Source organism: Theobroma umbraticum, unplaced genomic scaffold, assembly GCF_002168275.2.
Source record: "Theobroma umbraticum cultivar Fairchild unplaced genomic scaffold, ASM216827v3 scaffold_51.0, whole genome shotgun sequence".
Lineage (NCBI taxonomy): Eukaryota > Viridiplantae > Streptophyta > Magnoliopsida > Malvales > Malvaceae > Theobroma > Theobroma umbraticum.
This window is the reverse complement of record NW_018397260.1, coordinates 1,440,775-1,464,157: the sequence shown is the minus strand read 5'-3', so window position 1 is coordinate 1,464,157 and position 23,383 is coordinate 1,440,775. Positions and strand designations below refer to the sequence as shown.

The window sequence follows — 23,383 nt, the reverse complement described above, 5'->3', positions numbered from 1 at the left end:
TGACCCTTAAGTGCCATTTTGAAATTTCAAAATCTAGTTTCCCGTTCAAAGTTTCCTTTCTAGCTTATTCAACAAGTTTTCCTTTCTCCTTTGGCTTTTTCAACAAGTTTCTAATCTTTCTTTATTTTGCTTTAAGGAATCGATCATTAAAGACTTGAGAAGTTGATTCTTTCTATTCAGTGCTTTTTCCTTAATGCTTCTGCCTTCACAACAATCAACCTTTACTTCTTGATAGATTGATTCTTTCAGCCTAGTATCTTTTTGTTTCTTGAGAATCGATGGTTCCCTCTTTGACAAATTGATTCTTTTTTGTTACAAAGAAGAAATATAGCTTTATGTTTTTTTCAAGGAATCATTACCTTACTAGCAAAAGTCAATTCTTTCCTATTGGAACTTGGTTTTAAAGCATTTAAATGATTTTGTCTTTTACAAATAACTTTAAAATATTTAAAGGAATAATTCTTCATTGCAAAGCTTTTCTTTTTGGTTCTGAAACATATTGAATTTTGTCATTTCAAAACATAAAGTCAATTTCAAAGCTAACAATCTTTCCTTTTTTGAGATGAAAAAATCCATAGTTATACTTGTTGAAAGTTCCCCTTAATTGCATTTTACAACTCTCTTTTCAACTCTTAGTCATATTCTTCTTTCTTATCTCTAAAAGACCCCATTTTTTAAGATCCAAGCTTGGTTTTGGTTAGTTTTGAATTTGGGAAAACACAAAGGTAATGATTTTAGCCTTTAACCCTTAAAGATTGGTTTCAAACTTATGATTTGAGTCTTTTTTAACATATTTATATTTTTATTTCCAACGGTTTTGAACTCAAGTTGGTTTTCCTAGTCCATAAGCTCACTAAGGTAAGAAAATGATGGTTTAAAGCTTACAAATCTTTTACAATACTTGAACAATGGATTAATTAGTCTAAATGTTAGATTAGATTAGGTTTCATTAGAGCTAATGATAGCTTAGTCTTCAAATACGAGATTTATGGTTGAATATGTGTTCACGAATATGTGGTTATCGATATAGGATCATTCGAAGGTCTAAAAGTTAGTAGAGCAAGGACGTAGCATTTCAATCGCATGTTTGTCAAAGACTCGATTGATGTTGGTAGACGTACTGCCTTTAAAGTATTTTGCAATATGTAAAGCAAAGCATGTTTTACAAAATATTGGTTGATATGCATTAAATGATAATGCTATGATGATTGATACCTTGTGTTGCATTAAAGGACTTTGAAAATGGATTTCGAAAAGTATGTACTATATGTAGATATAAGTATTATACGGTAGTTTTGAATAAAGTGGGACAAGTCTTTTTAAATGTTTTTCACTCAAAGAATCTTTGGTTGAATGGATGAGTAAAATGATGCATGGCTAGGTCATTGCCAATGTGGATGTATAATTTCCCACTTCTTGTGATGCCAGTGTGGATGATATTTGCCCACCTCTTAAAATGGATACTAATGGATGTATGATTGCCTATTTCTTATGATGTGAGTATGAATGATAATTACCCCCTTCTTAAAATGGCTATTGGTAGATGTATTGATGCCCATACATAATTAGTATGGAAGTGTGAATGGTTATGCCCACACATATGAGTATGAGAGAACCATGGTGTAAGAACATGGCTAATTGATGCTAATTGATTATGAGTATGAGTATGCATGTATTGATATGAATGATTCTATATAAATGTGTTGGCCTTGATATGGGGCATTGTATCACACGATATGAAATTGTGATTATTTTACATTATGATATTGATTGATGATGAAAGATGGCTTATAAGCAAATTATTATGCATATGAGCGCGAAAGCTAAATGAGGGGTGTTATACCACATGCATGGGAGCCACGATGTAGGCTATTGTACCAAACATGTGCGAGGGCCATGATGTGAAGCGTCGTATCACACATATATTAGAGGTTATGATATGGGACGTTATACCACATGAAGATATAGACATAAGTTGAGGCGGATGGACCACTTTTTTATAATTGCATTCATTGGCATGATAACATATGAATGTACAATGATTATGTTAATATGTGAAGTGTATGTTGTTAATATCGATATGAATGTGTTGAAATGCATTATAGATTCATATTTGATGCTCATGTACCTATATATTGAATGATCTTGATCAAGGAATAACAATTATGGATGATTAAAGGAAGTTGGAACCTCAATTGTGCTGGAAAATGCCTAAAATCTGGTTTGTACAAATGAGGTATTGAGGCTTAAAGTACAAGTCTCGATACATTGGAAACAAAATGTTGAAAGAGCATTATGTGATGAAAGTCTCGATACCTTTAGTGTAGGTATCGAGATTTTGCATATACAATATTGAAAATACCATTTTTAATGGTTACTCACTTGGTTTTAAGCTCTTAAATCAATCCTGGTAACTAGATAAAATGAATATTGGTAAAATTCATGAGAAAGGTACATGAATAACATCATTAAAAGTATTTGAATGGAATATGTTAATTGTTCATGAAATGCATGTGGTTTGCGAAGTAATGGTTTATAGCAAACATTCTCCTTTGTGGCTTGTCCCCTTCTTACATTAAGTTTTATAGCTCATCCTTTATTTGTTGTTGATTTTCAAATCAGTAGCTACCTTGGCTCACCACTAAAGGAGGAATGGTTCAACTTGTACTTGGTAGGTATGATAGTGCCTTCCTTCAAAACCTACCATGTGTCGTACACTCAGCAATGTGTCAAGTAAAGTCTTGGATTTTGCATTATATTGTGTTGATGACATGTTATGTAATCATTGAGAATACTTTGTTTATGATACTCATGATAAAGTTGCTTATGTTAAACACCAAGATAGGTAATTTATTGTGAAATCCCACCTTAAGTAAGAGGATAAGTTAAGAAAATCCTTAGGTGAGTATGCATGTTTCATGTTTTGAACATTTAAATTATGTTTTGAAGCTTGGAAAATTCATGTTTTGATGCATAAGAATGATTTACAAGGTTTGATGTAAAAAGGAGTCCAAATGGACAAAATTTTGAGTTTATTTTTGCTTACTGGAGTCTGTCTATTAATAAATGTTCTTCATCTATAGATAAATACAAACCAAAAAAAGTTTTTAAGGAAATGGAAGAACATTTATTGATAAATGTTCATTATTGATAAATGTTCATTATTGATAAATGGGTCTATCTATCAATAGATGAGTCAAATCTATCGATAAACAGCAACTCGAGAGCTTTTTAAAAGAACTTTGAAGTTGATCTATCAACAAATGACCCGATCAATCAATAAATGATACTATTTTGAAAAAATAAAAGGGATAAAAGTATATTTTTACACCCTAAACTATAAATATGTCATAATCTCCAAGAATTTGTAGCCTTCAATCATTTTTACAAGGTATTTTCTAAACCTTAAACTCTTTTGAACCCATTTTCAACCTAAATCACCGTTTTTGATAATTTTAAGCTTGGTTTAGAGTTTTTAAGAACAAAATGACATGTTTCAACTTTGAAATCTCTAAATCTTGATTTTCCAAAATTGAAAATATTGTCTTTATGCCCAGATTTTTCTGCTAGTTGTTAAAGCTCAAGGATTCGTGATTTTCTTTAGCATCAAGCCTCACCTAAGGTAATGATAAAGGATTTATGGGTTTCTAAACATTATTTAATTAATGTAACAGTTGATTTAAGCTAGAAAAATAGTTATAGTTGATTCTAATTAGTTTTAAAAATACTTAGAATGGGTATTATGAGATTATAAGTCTAATTAATTGATTCTGATGATTACTGAATGTTAGGAATGATTGAAAACTCCAAGGAAATCATCGGAGAAGAGTTGTGATTTGAGATAGAGGTTGAGTCTCCAATTAGGTGAGTGGATACACCTTTTCAAGTATTTTAATATGTTAAGTGAAAATCAATTTTATGGAAATGATTGATTATGTGTGATGAAATATTGTTTTAAGAATGGTTTCTCAAAGGATATGTGTTTCAAAGTTTTCAACTAGTTTTAGAAAGTATGATTAAATTATTTGAAAGGATAATGATTTATTATGTGTGTGACACAAATGAATTTCAAATTGTATGTGATTTTAGTAAGTATATAAATATCCTATTCTGTAGTAGTTTTTAATAAGTGAAAACAAGTCTTTTCAAATGTTTTATACCAAAACTACTAGTTCCATGAAATGCTTGGAGCATGTTACTGTTAGTATAAGCCTTACCGGCCAATTTTCATGTATGATATTTTGTTATTTAGAATAACATTGAGATAGTTTTTTATCCATAAGTTTGTAATTTAGTTACTACTTATGCGTATGTAGATAAATCCCATGGAATTACATATGCCTTGCAAAGGAATTGCATTGAGATACAATTATTAGATCTTTATGCATTAAAGCATAAACAACCAATCTATGTTCCTGATCATTATATTATAGAGATGGGGCATTAATAATTCTCAAAGATCGACACATGCTATGTTCCTTACTTGTGAAGTAAGCAACAGATCTCATAAGTTAAAATATAGAAATACTTGGAACTAGCATGTGGATAGCCATGGGAGAGTAACTTCTTGAACATGACTTGACATGAGAAGTGCATTTGGTATCTCACTCTACTGTTTATACATTACTTTTAATGTGTCAATCATGTAACTACTCCTTAGACTTGAGACACCAAGTTGTCTTATATATGGAGTGTTATTCTTTGATTTCATTTCTATAGGTTTTATCAAGATGCCAAAATAAGATGTTTTTGGGTATAACATAAAACATGTGAAGACAATAAAGTGGTCAAGATGGGAATCCTCATCCCAAGCGATTCAAGGGGACATATCTCATTAATTTTTTGTTGATATTAGCTTAATCAAATCCTTTGCCAAGGTGATTGAGAGATTATGAAATGAGTTTTATAAGTCTCCATAAAGCTAATGATCTAATTGTAAGAACAAATATGGAGATCAATAAGAGTAAACACTACACAAGCTCTTATCATCTTTGGGATATATGTTAAGGGAATGAATTACATTGATAGACTGTACAGTGAAAGGTTGTTAAAGAACCATTTGACTCTCCTAATAATTGGATGGCCATGATACATTGTTAGATGCCAATCTTGGCTTATAGAATTGAATTAATTTAATATGAATATGATTCATTTAAATTAATAATAAACATTATTATTCAATTCCATCGCTAATATGTTAAGAACCAAATGGTTTTGTTGATTTCTTACGCAAGTGCACATATCGTTAACAAGTAATATAATAAAAGTAAAATTCATTCCTACGAGAATTGAATTAATTCCTAATTGCTAACTACCAAAATTATAACAACCCAAACTTATTCAAACAATCTAATTATTAAAAAGAAAAATTAAAACTAATAACTAAAACTAATCTAAAATCTATCAGCAAAATTACTTTATTAAATTCGAGTGACTACCAAACTTAAGATTATGATGTCCCTCAATACTTTATCTAATTATTGACTCTCTCTCTTAATTTAGTTTAATGGATTAAGTTGTTAACCTAAAATCTTAATTTATTTACAAGTCTCTGTTGAGTTTCTTATAAAAATATCTCTTCAATAAACATTTATATGTCTATGTAAATTAAATAGAGAAAATTTCATTATCGTGCTCTAATTTGGCTACGTACGGCTTATTGACGTTTGCTATCCTATATGAAATCAAACCACTTAATCAACTAAGTGCATTTGATTATACGTCATTCTATTCAAGGTCTACCTAAATCTCCTTCATTAAGATTTCTCTTAGGTTTCCATATATTGCTAGCCAAACAACTATCTATATAAATATAACAACTTAAACTCATCACATAAGCAAAAGAGAGACAGAGCTCGTATTGAGTTCAATCATAATCTAAGATAAATAATTTAGTTCCTCATCAAGTCTCACATCACCATCAAATTAAGTTTAATCATCAAAACCAAAACCAAGAAAATAAAATAACAACAAATAGATAAAAGGAACCCAAGAGTTGAAATCTTGATCTCCAAATCTTCTTAAATTCTTCAATTTCTTCTTTAGCTCCAAGGAGACTTTTCTTTAATGATTTTTGCTTGATTTCAACTCTCAATTTTGTGGCGTTCCTCTCTAAAAGTCCTCCAAAAAGTTATTTTCATAGGCATTGAAGTTAGGCCAAGTTGGGTGAAGAAAAATCAATTCCAACTAATTCCTCATCAGACTAGGTCTCTCCGTCGATCTCATTTATTAGACAAAATCGTAGTTGCTTTAAGATTGTGCAATATTTCAAATTTGACAAGATTTTTAACCATTTTCCAAGCTAAATTGGGTAAAATGATAAACATGAAAGTTGTAGCTTTTTCTCTTAGCTTTCCATTGGTAACAACAATCATCCTATTTGAAGTTGTAGATAGAGTTATGATCAAAATACCAAGTATATTGTTTAAAAGTTTTTTTCTTCTCTCCATTAAAATTCTTCTTTCATTAAACACCTACAAAAGCACAAATAATTCAATAACAACCTATCTTAATCATATTAACATCAAATTAAATATAAAATTAACTAAGATTAGATTAACTCACCTAAATTAATTAATTTAAAATAATTTAAATAAAAGCTACTAATTTCTATGCATTACCATAAGAACCAAGCTAAGTTACTATTCAAATTAAACCCAAATAACTCTATATTATAGAGTTTTCAATGGGTCATGCGCATCAAGCTACATTATGAATTAAATTGAGGTAAGACGATTTAAGTTAGACTTAAATGATAAATTAGGTTTTTAAACGACTAAGGACTTAATTAAAATAGTTTAATTAAGATCTAGATCAATATTATAAGGAGTTATAATGTTGAGGACTTATTTGCAAATACATAAGTTATTTAACCCAGCTTTAAAAGGTCTTTTTTCTAGCCATTCTACATAAAAGTTTCCTTTTTAGAAAAATTAAAAGACTTTCTCTTGTGCCGCCACCCTTTGTGAGAGCTCTTGAGAAAAGTTTCTTTTATGTGGTGTAACGCCCTAACTTAAGCAACAAACCTATAGCATTGAAACTAAATTGCCTAGTAAGTTAGGTAAAATGATGTGCATATGATTGATGAATAAGTTTTTTCCCATGCATTCATGTTATGAATTGTTATTGTATTGATGTGAATTGTACGCGCTGAATTTTTATGAATACATAAGATATGAATGAAAAAAATAGATGAATGATGAGAGTTTGCATGCACTATGAGAAAAACAGCCTATGGTGACATTTAACATGATTGAAATCAAATGTCTAAAGGCTTGATTGGGAATTGGTTATGCCTTAATATATTATAATGTGTATAAGATTGATATGAAATTACATCCATGTACATAGTTCTGAATTTGGATATGCATGACAAGATGTGGAAATATAAATGAGAATTGGTTTTATTTTATAATGAGGGGTGTGTTAGCATAGCTACATGTCATGTGGTTTTGATTTCTTTATAGACAATCATTTTGAGATTTATGTTTTTAGTGGAATATATAGGTGGTTTTCTAAATAATGTATAACATTTAATGTTAATGTTGGAATAGATTTACTGAGATAGGTATTTAAGCACATATGGTAGAGGAAATGATCGATAAATGAATTCAGTATGATTTATTGAATATGCTGAAATCTATATGAGATTAAATTAAGTTGTGGAGATTGGAATGAATGTGATAGTAGTGATGTTCAAGGTTGAGCTTTGTGGGAAAAGGGGAATTAAAAGAAAAAAAGGAACAAAATCAGTGTTGGAATAAGATTAATGGGGCATTCTGTAAGTTACCAAAGATAATAGGCAAAATCCTTGGAATTGTGATTTTAAATTACCAAGGATAATAGGCTGAATCCTTAGTATGGTAGTTCCAAGGTTAATATCCAATATCCTTATATTGTGATTATAAGTTACCAAGGATGATAGGTAAAACTTCTGGTGCGGTGGTTCCAAGGTTAATAACCCAATATCCTTGTGTTGTGGTTTTTAGTTACCAAGTGTAGACACTATTCCTTTTTTCATTATAATATATCTACTTAATTATGTGTTATTAAGCACTAAAGTATTTTGGAGATTGAGGCAAAATAATAATAATAAAATGAAACAAAAAGAAAAAAGAAAAGCCACTGTCTGCACCCTGCCAGACTCAAGAATGCCCTGCCAGATGCAAAAATCGTGTTTGGCAAAGGTGCTCACGCTACACTCCAAGCATGAAAATCCGATATAAAATCTTCACTGTAGCATCAACGAAAGAGGAAGAAAGAGCAACCAAAAACTAGAGAAAAAATCCTGCAGAGAGAGAAAGAGAAATCAAAAAATTCTTAATTGTTCTAGCAACCATCATAATAGAAAAACAGAAAAAATCAAAAAAATTATCAAAAAATTATGCCATTGAAAAATGAGTGAAGCAGGTGATTTTTTCTTTTAGAAGAGTTTTTAGTTTGTTTTTTTTAGGAGGTAGACTTTAATTTTAGGGAAGATTTTTGGCTTGGGTCGTTGTGGGTAAGGTGAAAAGTTGCACCGCTATTGGTTGAGGGCAGGAAAGTTTAGGGTAGGTGCCACCAATTGGAGGGTAGGGAGCTTTCATTTAATGTCACTAGTTGGATGAGTGAAGAGGGGGAGTTTTTGGGTAAAAGAAAAAAACTATGAGCTTTTTGAAAAGAAGTGAGAGTGAAGATTGAAAAGGAAGAAAAGTCAAAGGGGAGTGTAGAAAAAGAATGTTCTGTGAGGAAAAGAAAAAGGAGAGCCTTTTTGAGAGAAAAAAAGGAATAGTTGGAGAAAGAGGAAAAAAGAAAGAATAAAGTAAGAAGAGAGGCTTTTTTTTACCAAACAGTATATTTGAAGTTTGGGCATTTAGAGTCGAACCAGACTAGTGGAACCTAATTGGAGGCTTCAGGTTATTCTAGCTTGTGGGTAATATTTTTATTCTTTTCAATGACTATTAACTTGAAAAAACTTTGAAGAGGAATATGAAAAGACATAACGCTTTTCTTATAAGATTAAAAGAAATGTTATTGTCTATTCATCTACCATAACTTTAGTGCAAGTCTGTGTGACCTTTCCTAGTCTTTTTCACCCCAACTTGTTTATCAAAATAATGCTAGTCATGGCAACAGGGCTGGAAATTCTACTAAAGACCAAAGAGGAGAACCATCATTAGGGTCCAATCACAGTGTAGGAAGAACTTTAACGATCACGAATAGAGACAAAGATATTTGTATCTGTTTCAGACCTTCAAGTGATTTTTGGTCAATCAATTGATTTGGATTACCTCAACACATTAGAATTCCCACATTTAAAGAATCTTAGAGAACAGGGTTGGTTGACAACTTTGGAAATGAAAAGACCCTATTATGAGAATTAGTCAGGTTTTCTATTCAAATGCTGACACTACATTCATCGACAATGAAGAAAGCCATATACTTCTAAGGTTGCTTCACTGCATTATATTATGGGAGAGAATAGGCATTTCTCCTCTACTTAATCAATCATGTCTTAAAATTCCTATATTAGAATTTACCTAGAAATTCTACATAGTAGACTCAATGAACATGACCTATAAAAAGACTTCTTCATCTTCCTTCCATCAGCACCACTAGAACCCTCCAGTGTAAATCATTCAAGGTTTCATGATAGAACTTTACACTTAATTCTTTGTTGGTTTTTAAGACCAAGTGGGACAATATATTCATTTGTGAAGAGTAAAGATTTATTCTTCATGCATCACAACAAACACAACAAGCATATCAACTTGGGTTATTTTAGTCTTAGAGACATGATGGAAGTAATTGAAAGAAAGAATAAACGATTAGTTCATGGAATAGTGATTAGCCAACTGATGGATGCACTTAAGGTCAACACTAGTTTAGATTTGATCATCACATATCGAATTTAGAAAACCATTAAAGATGAACAAAGGAATTTGAATATCACTGGTTGAAGGGAAATGGTATCCAAAGAATATGACACCTGCACAAGTTCCTGAACAAAAAGAAACAGAAACAGATGATTGTAGGAATTTCATTGACACTGAAGATCCTCTTTCCAAAACACCATGAACTCCTTGATTGTAGAAATGGACAACTACTTTGACAGTTAGATCAAAAGCTATAGCTTGAAAAAAAAAACATAAAAACAAGATGAGTTAGTTTAAGAAGAAGTTTGATCTAACAATTGATCCTTAAGTCAATCCATTAGAAAATAGATATTAATTTGTACCACAAAGTTATTGTAACTCTTACAACATTTGAATTATTGACTTTATTGATGACTTTCACATTTCCATTACAGTCATACATATATTTTCTGATATCAATTGATTGGTATATTTGATTAGGTTCTATATTTTATCCTTAAATGTTGATTGATAATTATACTTAACTTGTGTTACTAAATTTTCTATGAGTGTTTTTTCCCATTAATCTTATACTCAATTTTCTATTCTTTTTTATATAATAAGAATGGGAGAAATATTATTAGTAAATTTGCACTTAACTTCTCATTCATGATGGCTAAATTTTTTAAAATTGATTTTAAAAGTGCTTTCAAACTTAAATGTAAACTTTTTTAAAAAAGCATAAATTCAATGGGAGCTTACTTGAGAAAAATATTTTGAAATCTTTAGTATATTTTCAAGGGGACTTGTCTTTAATGAGAAAATTTAACTCTTAATTTTGTTATATTAAAAAGGAAGAGATTATTAGCTTTATTCTTGTTTTGATATGACAAAATTGATTGAACTTAACGAGTTTTGAAATCGAATGAAAGATAATTTTGAATATGAAGAAAATCCTTAAAAGAGTGTTAAATTTGAACTTAAAAGAAAAATATATTAAAATGTTTTGATTGTTTGGACATGTTCAAACTATGAATGATTATGCTCTTGAACTTAAAGAAACATCTCTTGATTTTTTTAAAAATCTCTTGTTTTCAAAATTCAAAGTGACAACTGAGAATCAATTCTCAAAAGAAATGACTTGATTCTTAAATGAAAAAAAAAAACAAAATCTATTTCTCTGATTATAGGAAGAATCGATTTTAGAGAAGATGAAGTTAGTTCTTAAGCAGAGATCAATGGTAAAGAATTGATTCTGAGAAAAAAAGAAGTTGATTCTTGAAAAATAAAATCTTTAGTATTTGTAAATAATCGACACCATAGAGATAAAAAATCGATTCTGAAGAGATAGAATGTAAAAAAAAAAAAAGCGAAGAGGAAAATCGATTCTACATAGAGAAGATATCGGTTCTTGAAGCACCATAAGTATAATTTAGAAACTTGGTAACAAGAAAGAAATGATACAATTGGACAAAAGTAGAGTAGCAAAAATCAAGCTTAAATTCAAATTTTGGGACACCTTAAAACAGAAAAATCGATTTTTCAAAGATAAAAAGCTATAAACTTTGCAAAGAACTAACAACTCAATAGCAAAGAATTGATTCTACAGATATCCATTTCGAAGACGTTAAAGCAAGAAGAAAAGAGTAATTTGAAAGGATTTGAACCATCTTTAAAGAAGAAAAGAGTGGAAAAACAATAGAAAAAGTTGTGTGCAGAAAATTCCCACCTTTGAGCAAGCAAAGAGCCTAGGGGCCATGTAATTATTCTTCAATTGATTCTTCTTAAACTTAAACCTTCCTTGATCATCCATATCTTTATAAAAGCTCTCACATTTTTTATCTTCAACTTCTTTATCAACGATTCTAGAGGTTTTGAGTTGGTGATTTATTACAATCTATTATTGTATTGATTATAGCTTCAAGCAAAAGGTAGAGGGGTTTTGTTTGATATTTTAAAGGCTTCATCTTGTGTACATGTTGTGCTTAAACATGAAAAAGCAGTATCTTGATAGATGTTACGTCTGATCCTACAAAAGGTATATTGTAGAGGTTATGCTTGACCTTATTGGAAAGGCAATGGATTCAAACTCCTTGAGCTATTAGGGGAAAGGATGTAGGCATTGGAAGGTCAAACCTCTATATAAATCCCGCTGAGTGCTTTTTATTTTTCTATTTTTTACTCATCCGGTTTATACTCTATTTTGTTATTTCATTCTTTTATATTTTTGCTTCATTTTCAAAGATTTTCGAAAAAGTGAGAATTTTTAATTAACAACCAATTCATCACCCCTCTTAGTAATTTTATTTTAAGTTTATTTTTTTTAACAACATATTAGCATGTCACGTCAATGTCACGTATTATAGAATGATAAATAACATTTTGATTAAGTTAATCATTAGTTATAAGGGCTTATTTGACTCAAATAAAAATACAAAGGTTTGTTTGCAATGTAATAAAATGATAAGAGCTTATTTGAATTTTTTTAAATATTTTAAAGATCTTTTTAAATATTATGCTTATAATTCTTAGTATAATACAAAATAATTAAGGTTAACTAAATAAATAAAAAATTTTATATATAAAACAAGAAATAAGTTTTTCGCACATGAAAACCTCTCAATTCTTTTAATTTTCAATTTATGATTTATTCGAGTAATAAACTAACTACTATAACAATATGGTGAGAAATAAATAAATAAAAAAAGTTACATATTATTTATATATAATATTTTTAATGTTCACAAATATTTTTATAGTGTTATGATAGAAAGTTGTTGAAGATGAATCGAGATGAAAAATTTTTTCTAGAGGATGATCCAAATAACAAAAATATACTTTCAACTATTTATCTAAATAACCAAAAATATAAAATTTGTTAATAATATATTTTATCTATATAGGATTTTTCTTTTTCAGCAAGTCATTATTTGGATTCAGGTGAACTGGATGGGTATATGGGGCTCGGACAAATTTTGCCAAGAGAAGATAATTATGGCAGTTGGGCTAGATTAAGCTACGAAACAACTTGTCCATGCTTAGCTTGAATGACCAAATGGGCCGAAAATGGTTGCCCATTCCATCAGCACTATGACTAAAGAAACCGAGTTAAATTTCAAGTAATAAAGTTCTTAGTTTTCTGAAAAGTACAAATCATGTTCATTCTGAAAAATTGGTGGGCGGAAATCAAGAGAGAACCAGTAAAAGAGTTGGGTATGGCACAGAACCGACGATGTTTCGTCACTGACTTCAGCAAGTAATATCTCAAAATTTCACTTAACGAACCGTCCATCTATATTTCCATAGCATTCATGCTTTTCTTCTTCTTCTTCAATCGAATATTGGATAAACCCTAGCCAATTCAATTCACAATTGAGGTTTTTGTTTTCGAATTTCACTTATAACCCTTTTTATTTTGCAGAGATTCAGCTTGGGAATTTGTTTTTTTTTGCTTATTGTAATGTGGAAATGTGGTGATTTGGCTTAGGGATATTCCTCAAATGGTATTTTTATTATCATCGTCATCACCTTTTTATTTTTTTGTTGAATTGCTTGATTTATTGTATTTATGTTAATATAGTTATTAAATTGTTTTATTTGAAGGATCCAGAGAATGACGACCTTCCTCAATACGATCATATTTTTCAAAATGAATTCTCATATAGAAAGTAAGATATGTTTTTGATCATAACTGTCTTTTTTTCCTTACTGTTCGTTAGATATAATAAACGTCATGTTTCTCATAGCTGCTTGGATGTTTTCAATTTCAATTATATGAAATACAACAATTTTTGGAGCCTTCTTCAGAATGGGTCTTCTTTGTTTGTGTCTAAGACAGTGCTGACTTTAATTTACCTGATGATTACCTAATTGACATATGAAATTCCATTTTCTTGAAGACACAAAAAGCAAAAGGAGGAGGATATTGCCATATGTGAGTGTAAATTTGACTTCAGCGATCCTGATAGTGCGTGTGGAGAGAGGTGCTTGAATGTACTAACAAGCACAGAATGTACTCCTGGTTATTGTCCTTGCGGTGTTTACTGCAAGAATCAGGTAAAGATTGTGTCTGACATCCATGTGCAACAAGATGGATTGGGGGGTGGATATGAGGTTATATGGGTGTGTGCTTCTTCATGTGCATCTTCCTAAGTGTGTGCATATAAAGCAGCGACTAGTGATTATCCCATTGCTTTGAGAATGTCACCCTGAAGCTGTGATATACAATCTATTATTCAGCGTATGTTATAATTGAATGTTGCTTTGTCTTTATGTTCTTTTTCTTGAATATTTGCTTTTATATAGTTTTGTTCTTTGATAAGTTCTCAAGAGCTGAGTAATTGTGCCTGACATTTCATAAGATGCTGTTTCCAACTATATTATGGTCTTTACTTGCAATTTCAACATTGCTTTTTAAGTCATTTCAATATTCTTTTGTTGCGTCATGAACGGTTTATAGTTGTACAAAAGGGTTAGAATTTTTTTTTTCTTTTTCTACTTTTCTAAAAGAGAGAAGCTATATTTTCTACAAACTTTCCCCTCAGCTTGGCACTCATGTGAAGTCTTGTATCAATGAACAAAAACATGCATAGGTTTAATTTCTTTTTCTTACTTTCTTGTGCTTTAATTATTTTTTGAAACTTCATGAACTTGTAAATTCAGAAAATGAATTTGTTTTGCATTTGGGTATAGAACTATTGATAAGGACAAGGTCTTAGAAACATTTGAATTTCCCTGCTTAAATGTTAGAAAGTACTGTTTCAGTATTTGTTTTGAAGATACTGTTTAATTATCTATAAGTAAGAGACTTAACATTTTCTTTGGATAATTTAGAGACTAACATATTTTGGTTAATGTCCTCTGTTCACTTTTTAAAAGAAATTTCAGAAATGCCAATATGCAAGAACTACATTATTTAAAACAGAGGGCTGTGGTTGGGGTCTGCTTGCTGCTGAAAATATAAAGGTAATTTGGCAACCGAGCATTAACTTTTGGGATCAATCTGGGGATCTGGCATCGGTTAGTTTGCTGCATCCTTTTCTGTTTCGATCTTTGCTCTCAACATGCTTAGATGAGTTCTCATGATGCAGGCAGGACAGTTTATTATCGAGTACTGTGGAGAAGTAATATCTTGGAAAGAAGCAAAGCGAAGGTCTCAAGCTTATGAAATCCAAGGTGAATTATAAATTTGTGAGAATTGTTACTTTTTCTGCAAAAAAAAAAAAGAAGGACTTATACCCTTCATCTTGACTTGATGCAGGTCTTAAGGATGCATTTATCATTTCTCTAAATGCCTCTGAATCCATTGATGCCACCAAAAAGGGAAGCCTTGCTAGATTCATCAACCACTCATGGTGAGCCACTTATGCATTAAGTTTTCAGCTTTTAATGTTTTCATGTCTAATATCATTCTGGTTGTCTGTCATCCAAAGTTGACATTGACTGAATTATTTTGTTTAAGTTTTCAGCCAACCAAACTGTGAGACAAGGAAGTGGACTGTTTTGGGAGAAATACGGGTTGGTATATTTGCAAAGCTAGATATTCCTATCGGAACTGAACTGGCATATGACTATAACTTTGAATGGTTCGGTGGCGCAAAAGTTCGCTGCCTCTGTCGTGCACCCAACTGTTCAGGATTTCTTGGGGCAAAGTCTCGTGGCTTTCAGGTAAATGTTTAAGCATGAGATTAGCATTTGATTTGAGTTTTAAGAAAGATGTGAAATTGTGAATGAGTTTATATGTGCTGTGTAATAAACTTAAGTGGTATCAAGCTGCTTTGAATTAGCCATTTTCTGATTTGGTTCTCTTACTGACGTGACTTAATATTATCATGCTATGCTTGATTTTGTACTGCTTCAAATGTGTTTGGTGTATTGATTGTCACCTTTTAAGGCCCCTTTAACTTTTTAAATGGTAATTTTGACATGTGGCTAGGTGATGTGCTACCAATTTATCAGTGATATATATATATAGGTTGTATCAATGTTGCCTTTTTAAATACGTCTTCTCCTTGCCTTTTTTCCTTGTTTACTAGTTTGATTTGGCCTATTGTCCGGAATTTTTATTCTTGTTTGGACCATGATTCAGAGGGAAAAACATTTAGGTCTGCTGTTGAAGGAATTTGGATTAAGCTTTTAGCAATGTAAAATATTAACTCATTAAACTCTTGATGTTTCCATTTTTTCTCCTGGTCATATGTAACCCATTGATGTTGACAACCAATTTGCATCTTCAATGTTCACACATGGCAGTTTTTTACTTAGTCTGAAGTTAGCTAATGTGCTTGTATATCTCCTTTTTGAATACCTAGGTCTTCTGCCAGTTTGATATTATGTTAATTGTTTTATTCATTTCTAGTTATCACTTCCTCTTCCTCAATATGTGCTATCTGTGTGTGTGCGTGTGTGAGAGTGATTGAGTGTATCTTTACATTGATGCTCTTTTATTCATGTAGTTTGAGAAATTTTCTGCAATACTTTTCAACAGGAGGATACCTATCTCTGGGAAGACGACGATGATCGGTAATGCAGCTTCCAATACTCTTTTATGATGCAATATTTGTTCATCTTGAAGTTTTCGTAAGGCCCAGTTAACAGGCATTTTCCTTTTTTTATTTTTTGTTAATTTTTTTGGGTACATTTTAAGATGGATTTGTAGGCACTTTAATCTCTCAACATTGTTAGTCATCTCACCTTCTTTAGGGATGGAGGGTTCAGGGAATGGAGGCTATCTGCCATATATATAGGTCACTAATTGGATAGAAGGGAAGTTATGCATAAAGTATCACATAAAAACTTGTATTTACAAAAGTACAGCTGCTTCAGACTTGTCCATCTTTTGGTTTGTCATTGGACCTTACCTGGTCCAGCTGGTTGAGTTGATGGAATGCTTAAGCCTTCTGGATTGTTTAGACTTTGGATTGAAAGTTTTGGACAGAAGTTTAAATAGCCCATCTTAAAACCCCTCGGTAGGCTGGTCTCCTCAGAGACCGCATGACATGTAGCGGTGCACAAATTTCAAGCGGCCTTAACTCCATCAGAAATGTCAGGAATAAGGCCTTCAAGAGAATTCTAGTGATTTCTTTTTCAAATGTAATGCCGAATTAAGTTGTTGAATGTTTGATAACACTATAGTTTGATGCACTGTATTCTCCTTTTGCTATGTATTTTTTTAGCTTAGGCTGTTTGCCTTTAGAGAGTTTAAAGTTTCAAATTTCTACATCAGAAATGTCCATTGGCTAGTATCAGTTTATTGATGAGATTTCAGTAGAAAGGATTTTATTCTAATGCAACCATTAGTTATTGCACACCCAATGCTGGAAATCAACCTTTGATTGTCTGGCTTTCCTCATTTGAGCTGGTTCTGGCACTGCTAAATTAGATGGCAACATTAGCAATTTGTGAGATGATAAATGGACATTTTAGTTTAGGAAAAAGACGGATTTTATTTAGATGCTTGGTGCTGGAGGGAAGTTGTTAACTCTCCAAAATTTCATCAATGTCTAAATTTATGCACCTACCCACATGGTGGCTTCCCATTTCTGTCCTTTTTTTTTTCACAGAAGGTGCACCTTTGTGTTGTACTTTTTTCCATATGAAAGTGTGTTACACTTTCCCTTATGATTTAGTTTGTTATTATATTTACCTAAATATGTTTGCTTGGCAGGTATTCAGTTGAAAAAATTCCGTTGTATGATTCTGCTGAAGATGAACCTGCCACAAAGCTCCTCAAAGCTGTCAAGTCAAATTCTGAGAATGATGTTAGCATTAAAAATGAACAGCCTGTGACAATGGATGTTAGTGTGAAATCTGAACACCAGTTGGAGTCTACTGTGGATCCAGTTCCTATGGAAGGGGTAGTTGTGAATGAAGTGAAAACCGAATCAACCGAAGAGTCGAACTCGTATTCTTCAGATGCTCACCAGGCTTTTTCACAAAAGAATGCAATGATATCTCGCATCAGAAGTAACAGTGCATGCCGGAATTATCACATCGGATCACGGCCCATGCCAAAGAAAAAGTCACAGCATTATTCTAATGGAAAGTCAAAACATCTTTCCAAAAAACAAATTGATTTACAACATCTTGCTCAGCTCTTGGCATCAAAAGAAGCACAAGAGGAAGTTTTCAGATATGAGGTATGGTTGCCTATTTTCTGTTCACGTGATTTGACCAATCTTTGCATGCTATGCTAGAGATCATCTCAGCTTCACGTTAATGATCGCCATCCACTAGGGCACAGAAGCTCTCTTTCTGTACTCATGTTAGGCTTGGAAAATTTTCTTATAAAATATGCATTTGGATACTTAAAGTCAATGTTTCACTTTCTATTATATTAATTATACCTAGTTTGCCTTTTTGAGTGAATGAGTATAGTTCAATGAGTGTAATGATTTTCATGTTTAAGCAACATAAAACTCTCTTCTTCCTGATCATCATTTCTAAACAAGTTTTCCTTCACTACTATTATTATAAATTTGATTTAAAAGGAGTAGTTATATAACTAAGGAGTATTCTATGGTAAGGCTGTGTCCTAATTTTAAATATGGACTATAATGAAAAAGGAAAATTTGATTGAAGAGTAAATTGCTCTAGAATGCTCTTTATTCATGGGACAATGTCAAAAAGTAGAAATGTTGGGAAGTGTATATTAAAACACTGTAAACTATTGCATTGATAAATGGCTTAACCGTGTCTAGTCCATTCTACGTGCATAAGCATTACTTTAATTTAATGACATTTGATAAATATTATAATAGTGATAGATGCTTCAAGTGGTTGCACTCTGTTTAATTTACTTTTGTTTCATCATCAACATCATGATTCGAGAAGGTTGTCTGGCTGTAAATGACTCATAATCTCTAGATGCCATTTGCTAGATGATCCTTGCTTACATGAAGGGCTTAAGATTACATCACTAAGTTGTATCATACGCATTATAGGACCTTGATTCAAATATTGGGTAAAATGGAAGTAGCACTGGAAGAGAAGGGATATAATTGTGCATCATTTATATTTATAGTCATCTCAATGATGGATGCTCAAACCGGTATATACAGAAGCCCAATCCTCTTGGCCCTCTTATCTGGTGTGTGGGTTTTGTGGTGTACAGAGCAAATGTTGAAATTGTGATCAGATCACTATGCTTGAATAATTACTTCAGTTCATACCCTCTCTGTCGGTGGGTGTTTGATTTGGTGTGTGAAAGTTGAAAACTTGAAATTCAATGTTTAACCACATATATTACTATGCTGGAATCACTGCTGTGGCTCATATTCTTTTCCCTAGTTGGGCTTGAAGCTTTAAAAGGAATGAACTTTTCTCGGCTGACCTTGGGTTTTCGACTTACCATGCAGGAATTGAAGAACGAAGCTGCTAGCCAGCTTGCTTCCTTGTATGATGAAATACGACCGGCCATTGAAGAACATGAGAGGGATAGCCAAGACAGTGTAGCAACCAGTGTGGCGGAGAAGTGGATTGAAGCGTCCTGCTCGAAACTGAAGATAGAATTTGACTTTCATTCTTCAATTCTGAAAAATATTGTCAGGGCTCCACAAAAGGCGTGTGAGCAGGTGAAACCCTGTGAACTTGAAGGGGGCAATGATACTGAAGTGAAATTGTTGGAATTTTGAAAATTAGAAGGGCTTGTTTTAGGAAAGAGCATGTTAACATTAATTGATCAAAGAAATAGGATTTAAAAAAGAGGGAAGCAAATCTGCCACTTAGAGAATCACTTGCATTCAAACAGGTTACTGTCAATCTAAACGGAAAATTTTCCATTGATTTTTCTTCAAATTTGTTTTATGTGAAGGTAGTGATAGCCTACATTTAATCAAAGTTTTAGATGTTGTTTATTAAAGCATTAAATCAGTTTATGAAGTTTTTCTCTGTGTGGGCGTGAGTGTTTTTTTATATGCGTTAATGTATGGTCAAAATATCTCTCAGGTGTGTGTTATAACGTTTTCAAAGTTTAGTCTTTCTATTCAAAATCGATCAATTTAGCATCTCTATTTTAACATTTTATGCAATTAAATCCTTCTGTTTAATTCCGTTTAAATTGATCGGTGTAAAGTGTCAGATAAAAAAAAAAATATATTCTTGATCAATGTAATGAAAATATTAGATTGACTCAATTTCGTAAATTATTAAATTTAACTATAGAAGATATAAAAAGATGTAAATCCATTCTCATGTATATATATGTATTATGCCCATGTAAGTAGATTACATTTTCGTGTATATAAATTTGTATTTTTCTTCCAAATTTTGCAGGAATTACGTATTTGGATAAGTCATAGAGCTTTTGCGGCACTATTTGTGTAAGTAAAGCTGACTAAGGACCGTCGGATTTAAAACTCTGACGACTTTCAAAGGATGACCGACGACCTTTGCAGAATTGAATTGCGCTATAATTGTTATGGACCAGCTTAATGATTCCTTGGCTTTCTTTTCAAGGGGTACATGCTTCCAATAATAAACTATTTTTCTAATATGTTGCATCTTAATTCCACAATAATTTCCTGGGCAAAATATTTTGACCCATTTTTTTGACTAGTTTTCACCTACGAATTCTAATAGTCAGACACCTAATTTACGGCGAAAGTGGGACCCCAAAAGGACTGGAACTGAACAAATGAGTCGGGGTCCACGTCAGGTAGATTTTGAAGTCTTGCCATTTTCTTTCTGTACCCAGGTCCTTCTCCTAAGATCACCCACACTGTATCCATCCCCTCTCTTACGTTGACTCGTACCGTCCACGACTCCACCACCATCGGCCTCTCCCCTTCCGTCTCCCATCATTGAAAAACCAAGCCCTTACGCTTTCCCATTTACCCCCTCTCTCGCTCTCTCATGGCTGCTGCTCTCTCTTCTCTTCTTCCCATCTAATTTCTCTTTTCTTTTTTTTCCTTTCCTCGATGGATCGAAGCCTTCAAGCACTTGTTGCAGCAATTTTGAGCTTCTTGTTAGTATCTTTAATCCTAGCTTGCATTATCTTAATCTGCAAATCCACCAAAAAACCCAACCGCCAAAATCCCCCTCAAACCCGATCCTTAACTCAAACCCGACCCGCCCCAAATCCGCCCGACCCCTCAACATGCGACAGCGCTGCCTTCGACCCGTCTATCAACCGCCTCGACATGGAGGAACTTGCCGCCGCCACCAAGAACTTCTCCTCAGACCTTATCATCGGTGACGGCAGCTTCGGCTATGTTTACAGGGCTACTCTTTCCAACGGAGTCACCGTCGCTATCAAGAAGCTCGACCCGAATGCTTTCCAGGGCCTCCGAGAGTTTCGAGCTGAGATGGAACCCTAGGTAAGCTTCGTCACCCGAACATCGTAAAGATTCTCGGGTTTTGCTCGTCGGGTCTTGATCGGGTTTTGATATATGAGTTTATTGAGAAGGGGAGTTTGGACCAATGGTTGTGCGATACGTCAGCAATTGAGGAACAGGAAAACTCGGTTGGCCGGTTTACGTTGTCCTGGGAGACGAGGAAGAAAATTGTCAGAGGGATTGCCAATGGGCTGGCGTATTTACATGGGTTGACACGCCCCTTATCCATAGAGATATCAAGGCTAGCAATGTCTTGTTGGGCAGAAATTTCGAGGCTCATATTGCCGATTTTGGGCTCGCTCGGCAAATCCAGGAGGCCCATTCACACGTGTCCACGCAGGTCGCCGGGACAATGGGATACATGCCGCCGGAGTACCGAGAAGGGAACACGGCGGCGACAGTTATGGCTGATGTTTACAGTTTCGGAATATTAATGATCGAGATTGCCACTCAAAATCGTCCCAATTGGCCCGTGAGATTCGAGGGAAAAGACGTAGGACTAGTGGAGTGGGCTAGAAAAATGGTGGATCGAAATCGACAAACAGAAATGGTATATCAAAAGATTCCAAGGAAAGGGTTAATCGAAGAGGAGGTTAAGGAGTATTTTCGAATTGCATGTATGTGTACTAATGAGCTTTCGAAAGAAAGGCCTGCCATGAATCAAGTTGTTGCGTTGTTGAATCAAATTGCAACATGAATTTGAATGCATTTGGATAGTGAAGATAGTTTGGTAACATTCTTCCCTTCGTTAGGACGTTTTATTATTTTGTTCACGTGATAATATGTAAATAGCTTGTCAGCATTTAGCCATATCATATCCATATTTGGTTAGGAAAAATTTTCCCCGACTTGCTGTTTGTAATTCCGGATTTAGAGTGGAATGCTCATAAAAATCCCCCCCTTTTTCTTCTTCTTTTTGTGATGTATAATAAACTAAACAAAGCTTCTTACCCCCTCTCATCATTGTATTGTTTTCAGCATTTTAACCCATTGGACAGCTATACTTAATCTTTGCAATCATTAGCTAAACAATCAATCTGACTTTCTTTGTTGGCTCTATTGCAGAGATTCAGCTTCTACCGGTAAGGGCTACTAGTTTTGCACTTAACAAATTTCGCTTTGAATTCCCAATACTCTTCCATTAACTAAAATATTCATTTCTTTGCCTCTCAATCCATTCTTGCCACGTGCCACAGAAAGGGTAGCGGCTTCATATTCATAAACTATTCATGGTTAGGATGCTAAAGGTTAATTAATTACCTCCTTATCTCTATAAGTGTCCCCATGTGCTTTACATTTAATTGTGGTTGTCCAAATTTGATATCTTAAACGAATGTTCTCAGCCAACCAACAATTTTTGCAAAGTAAGATACTCTTCTTGACCTGAACTGGCATACGGTTATAAATATATAATTTTGAACGGAATGTTGCTGCCTAGCTACGTGGTGCACCTAATTTTCTGCACTTGTTGGTCCTAACTTTGGTGTTTTGTTATTTTTTTTTTATTCTATCGAATGTTTGGTTCAATAATAAGTACATACTTTTATGCTTAATGACACAGTTTGATTGCTCCTTTTCACAATAAAAAAAATCGGATGGCTTTGTTTTTTTTTTTTTATTATTTGGGATAAATCTTGAAGAGTGTGATTAGGATTAGGATTAAAACTTGACATATAAAGTAAAGAAGTTGAATTGTACCCAACTTATTATATTTACATATACACGTGTGAGCATAGAGTGTGTTGAATTGTAATTATGAAGTACTATTATCTTTTACGTAGTAGTTTTTCTAGAAGTGCATGTACAATGTAAGTCTATGCTCATTGTTAGCGTTTAAGATTCCAGTTGAATAATCATGACATTATAATGTTCATCTACTTAGATGTGAGCAAGCCTCTATAAAAAGGGGTCGTGATCATACGTTTCGTGCGATTGAGAGAGAATCAAGTCAAGTTGAAGTTAATATAATTGAGTATTTGGTTGTTAGTAAACGAATCTATTTGTCAAGGAGCTTTGTGTAGCCTAGCCTCACATCACCATAAAATATCATGTCTACTTAACCTCCCTTTGATATGCCCAACGTCACATTGTGTTTTCAACTGGTTTTTGTTTTCTCAAATTTATTCTTCTTATGCCGTATTAAATTCTTTGAGGAGAGTTTATTTTTTGTGAAGATAATAAAAGGTAATTTATATGCATTCTCAATTTTATGGATCA

The 23,383-nt window shown here is 32.8% G+C and overlaps 2 protein-coding genes across 3 annotated transcripts; both read left to right on the top strand.

Annotated features, from left to right (window-relative positions):
- The first annotated feature begins 12,955 nt into the window (after positions 1-12,955).
- ASHH1 (SET domain group 26) lies at positions 12,956-19,712 on the top strand. Of its 2 annotated transcripts, XM_021429124.2 has the most exons (11): positions 12,956-13,089; positions 13,255-13,336; positions 13,437-13,501; positions 13,733-13,889; positions 14,712-14,798; positions 14,924-15,008; positions 15,094-15,187; positions 15,302-15,500; positions 16,321-16,355; positions 17,500-17,971; positions 19,190-19,712. In XM_021429124.2, the coding sequence occupies exons 2-11, from the start codon at positions 13,334-13,336 to the stop codon at positions 19,463-19,465; spliced, it is 1,473 nt and encodes a 490-aa protein (XP_021284799.1). In that variant the 5' UTR covers positions 12,956-13,089; positions 13,255-13,333; the 3' UTR covers positions 19,466-19,712. The 2 variants fall into 2 exon arrangements, with proteins under 2 accessions (XP_021284799.1, XP_021284800.1); XM_021429125.2 differs by having other exon boundaries at positions 12,991-13,336.
- Positions 19,713-20,103: 391 nt separating this feature from the next.
- On the top strand, positions 20,104-22,164 carry LOC110417359 (leucine-rich repeat receptor protein kinase EMS1-like). The gene is given in 3 exon segments (XM_089783612.1): positions 20,104-21,137; positions 21,140-21,376; positions 21,379-22,164. Coding segments are annotated over 3 exon segments (1,110 nt in total). The 5' UTR covers positions 20,104-20,749; the 3' UTR covers positions 21,864-22,164.
- The last annotated feature ends 1,219 nt before the right edge of the window (positions 22,165-23,383 follow it).

What these genes read in the sequence shown, in the direction of transcription:
- ASHH1 (XM_021429124.2), top strand. An exon ending in AGATTCATCAACCACTCATG is followed by an intron (nt 15,188 to 15,301) that starts GTGAGCCACTTA and finishes TTAAGTTTTCAG; the next exon opens with CCAACCAAACTGTGAGACAA. An exon ending in AGGAAGTTTTCAGATATGAG is followed by an intron (nt 17,972 to 19,189) that starts GTATGGTTGCCT and finishes CTTACCATGCAG; the next exon opens with GAATTGAAGAACGAAGCTGC.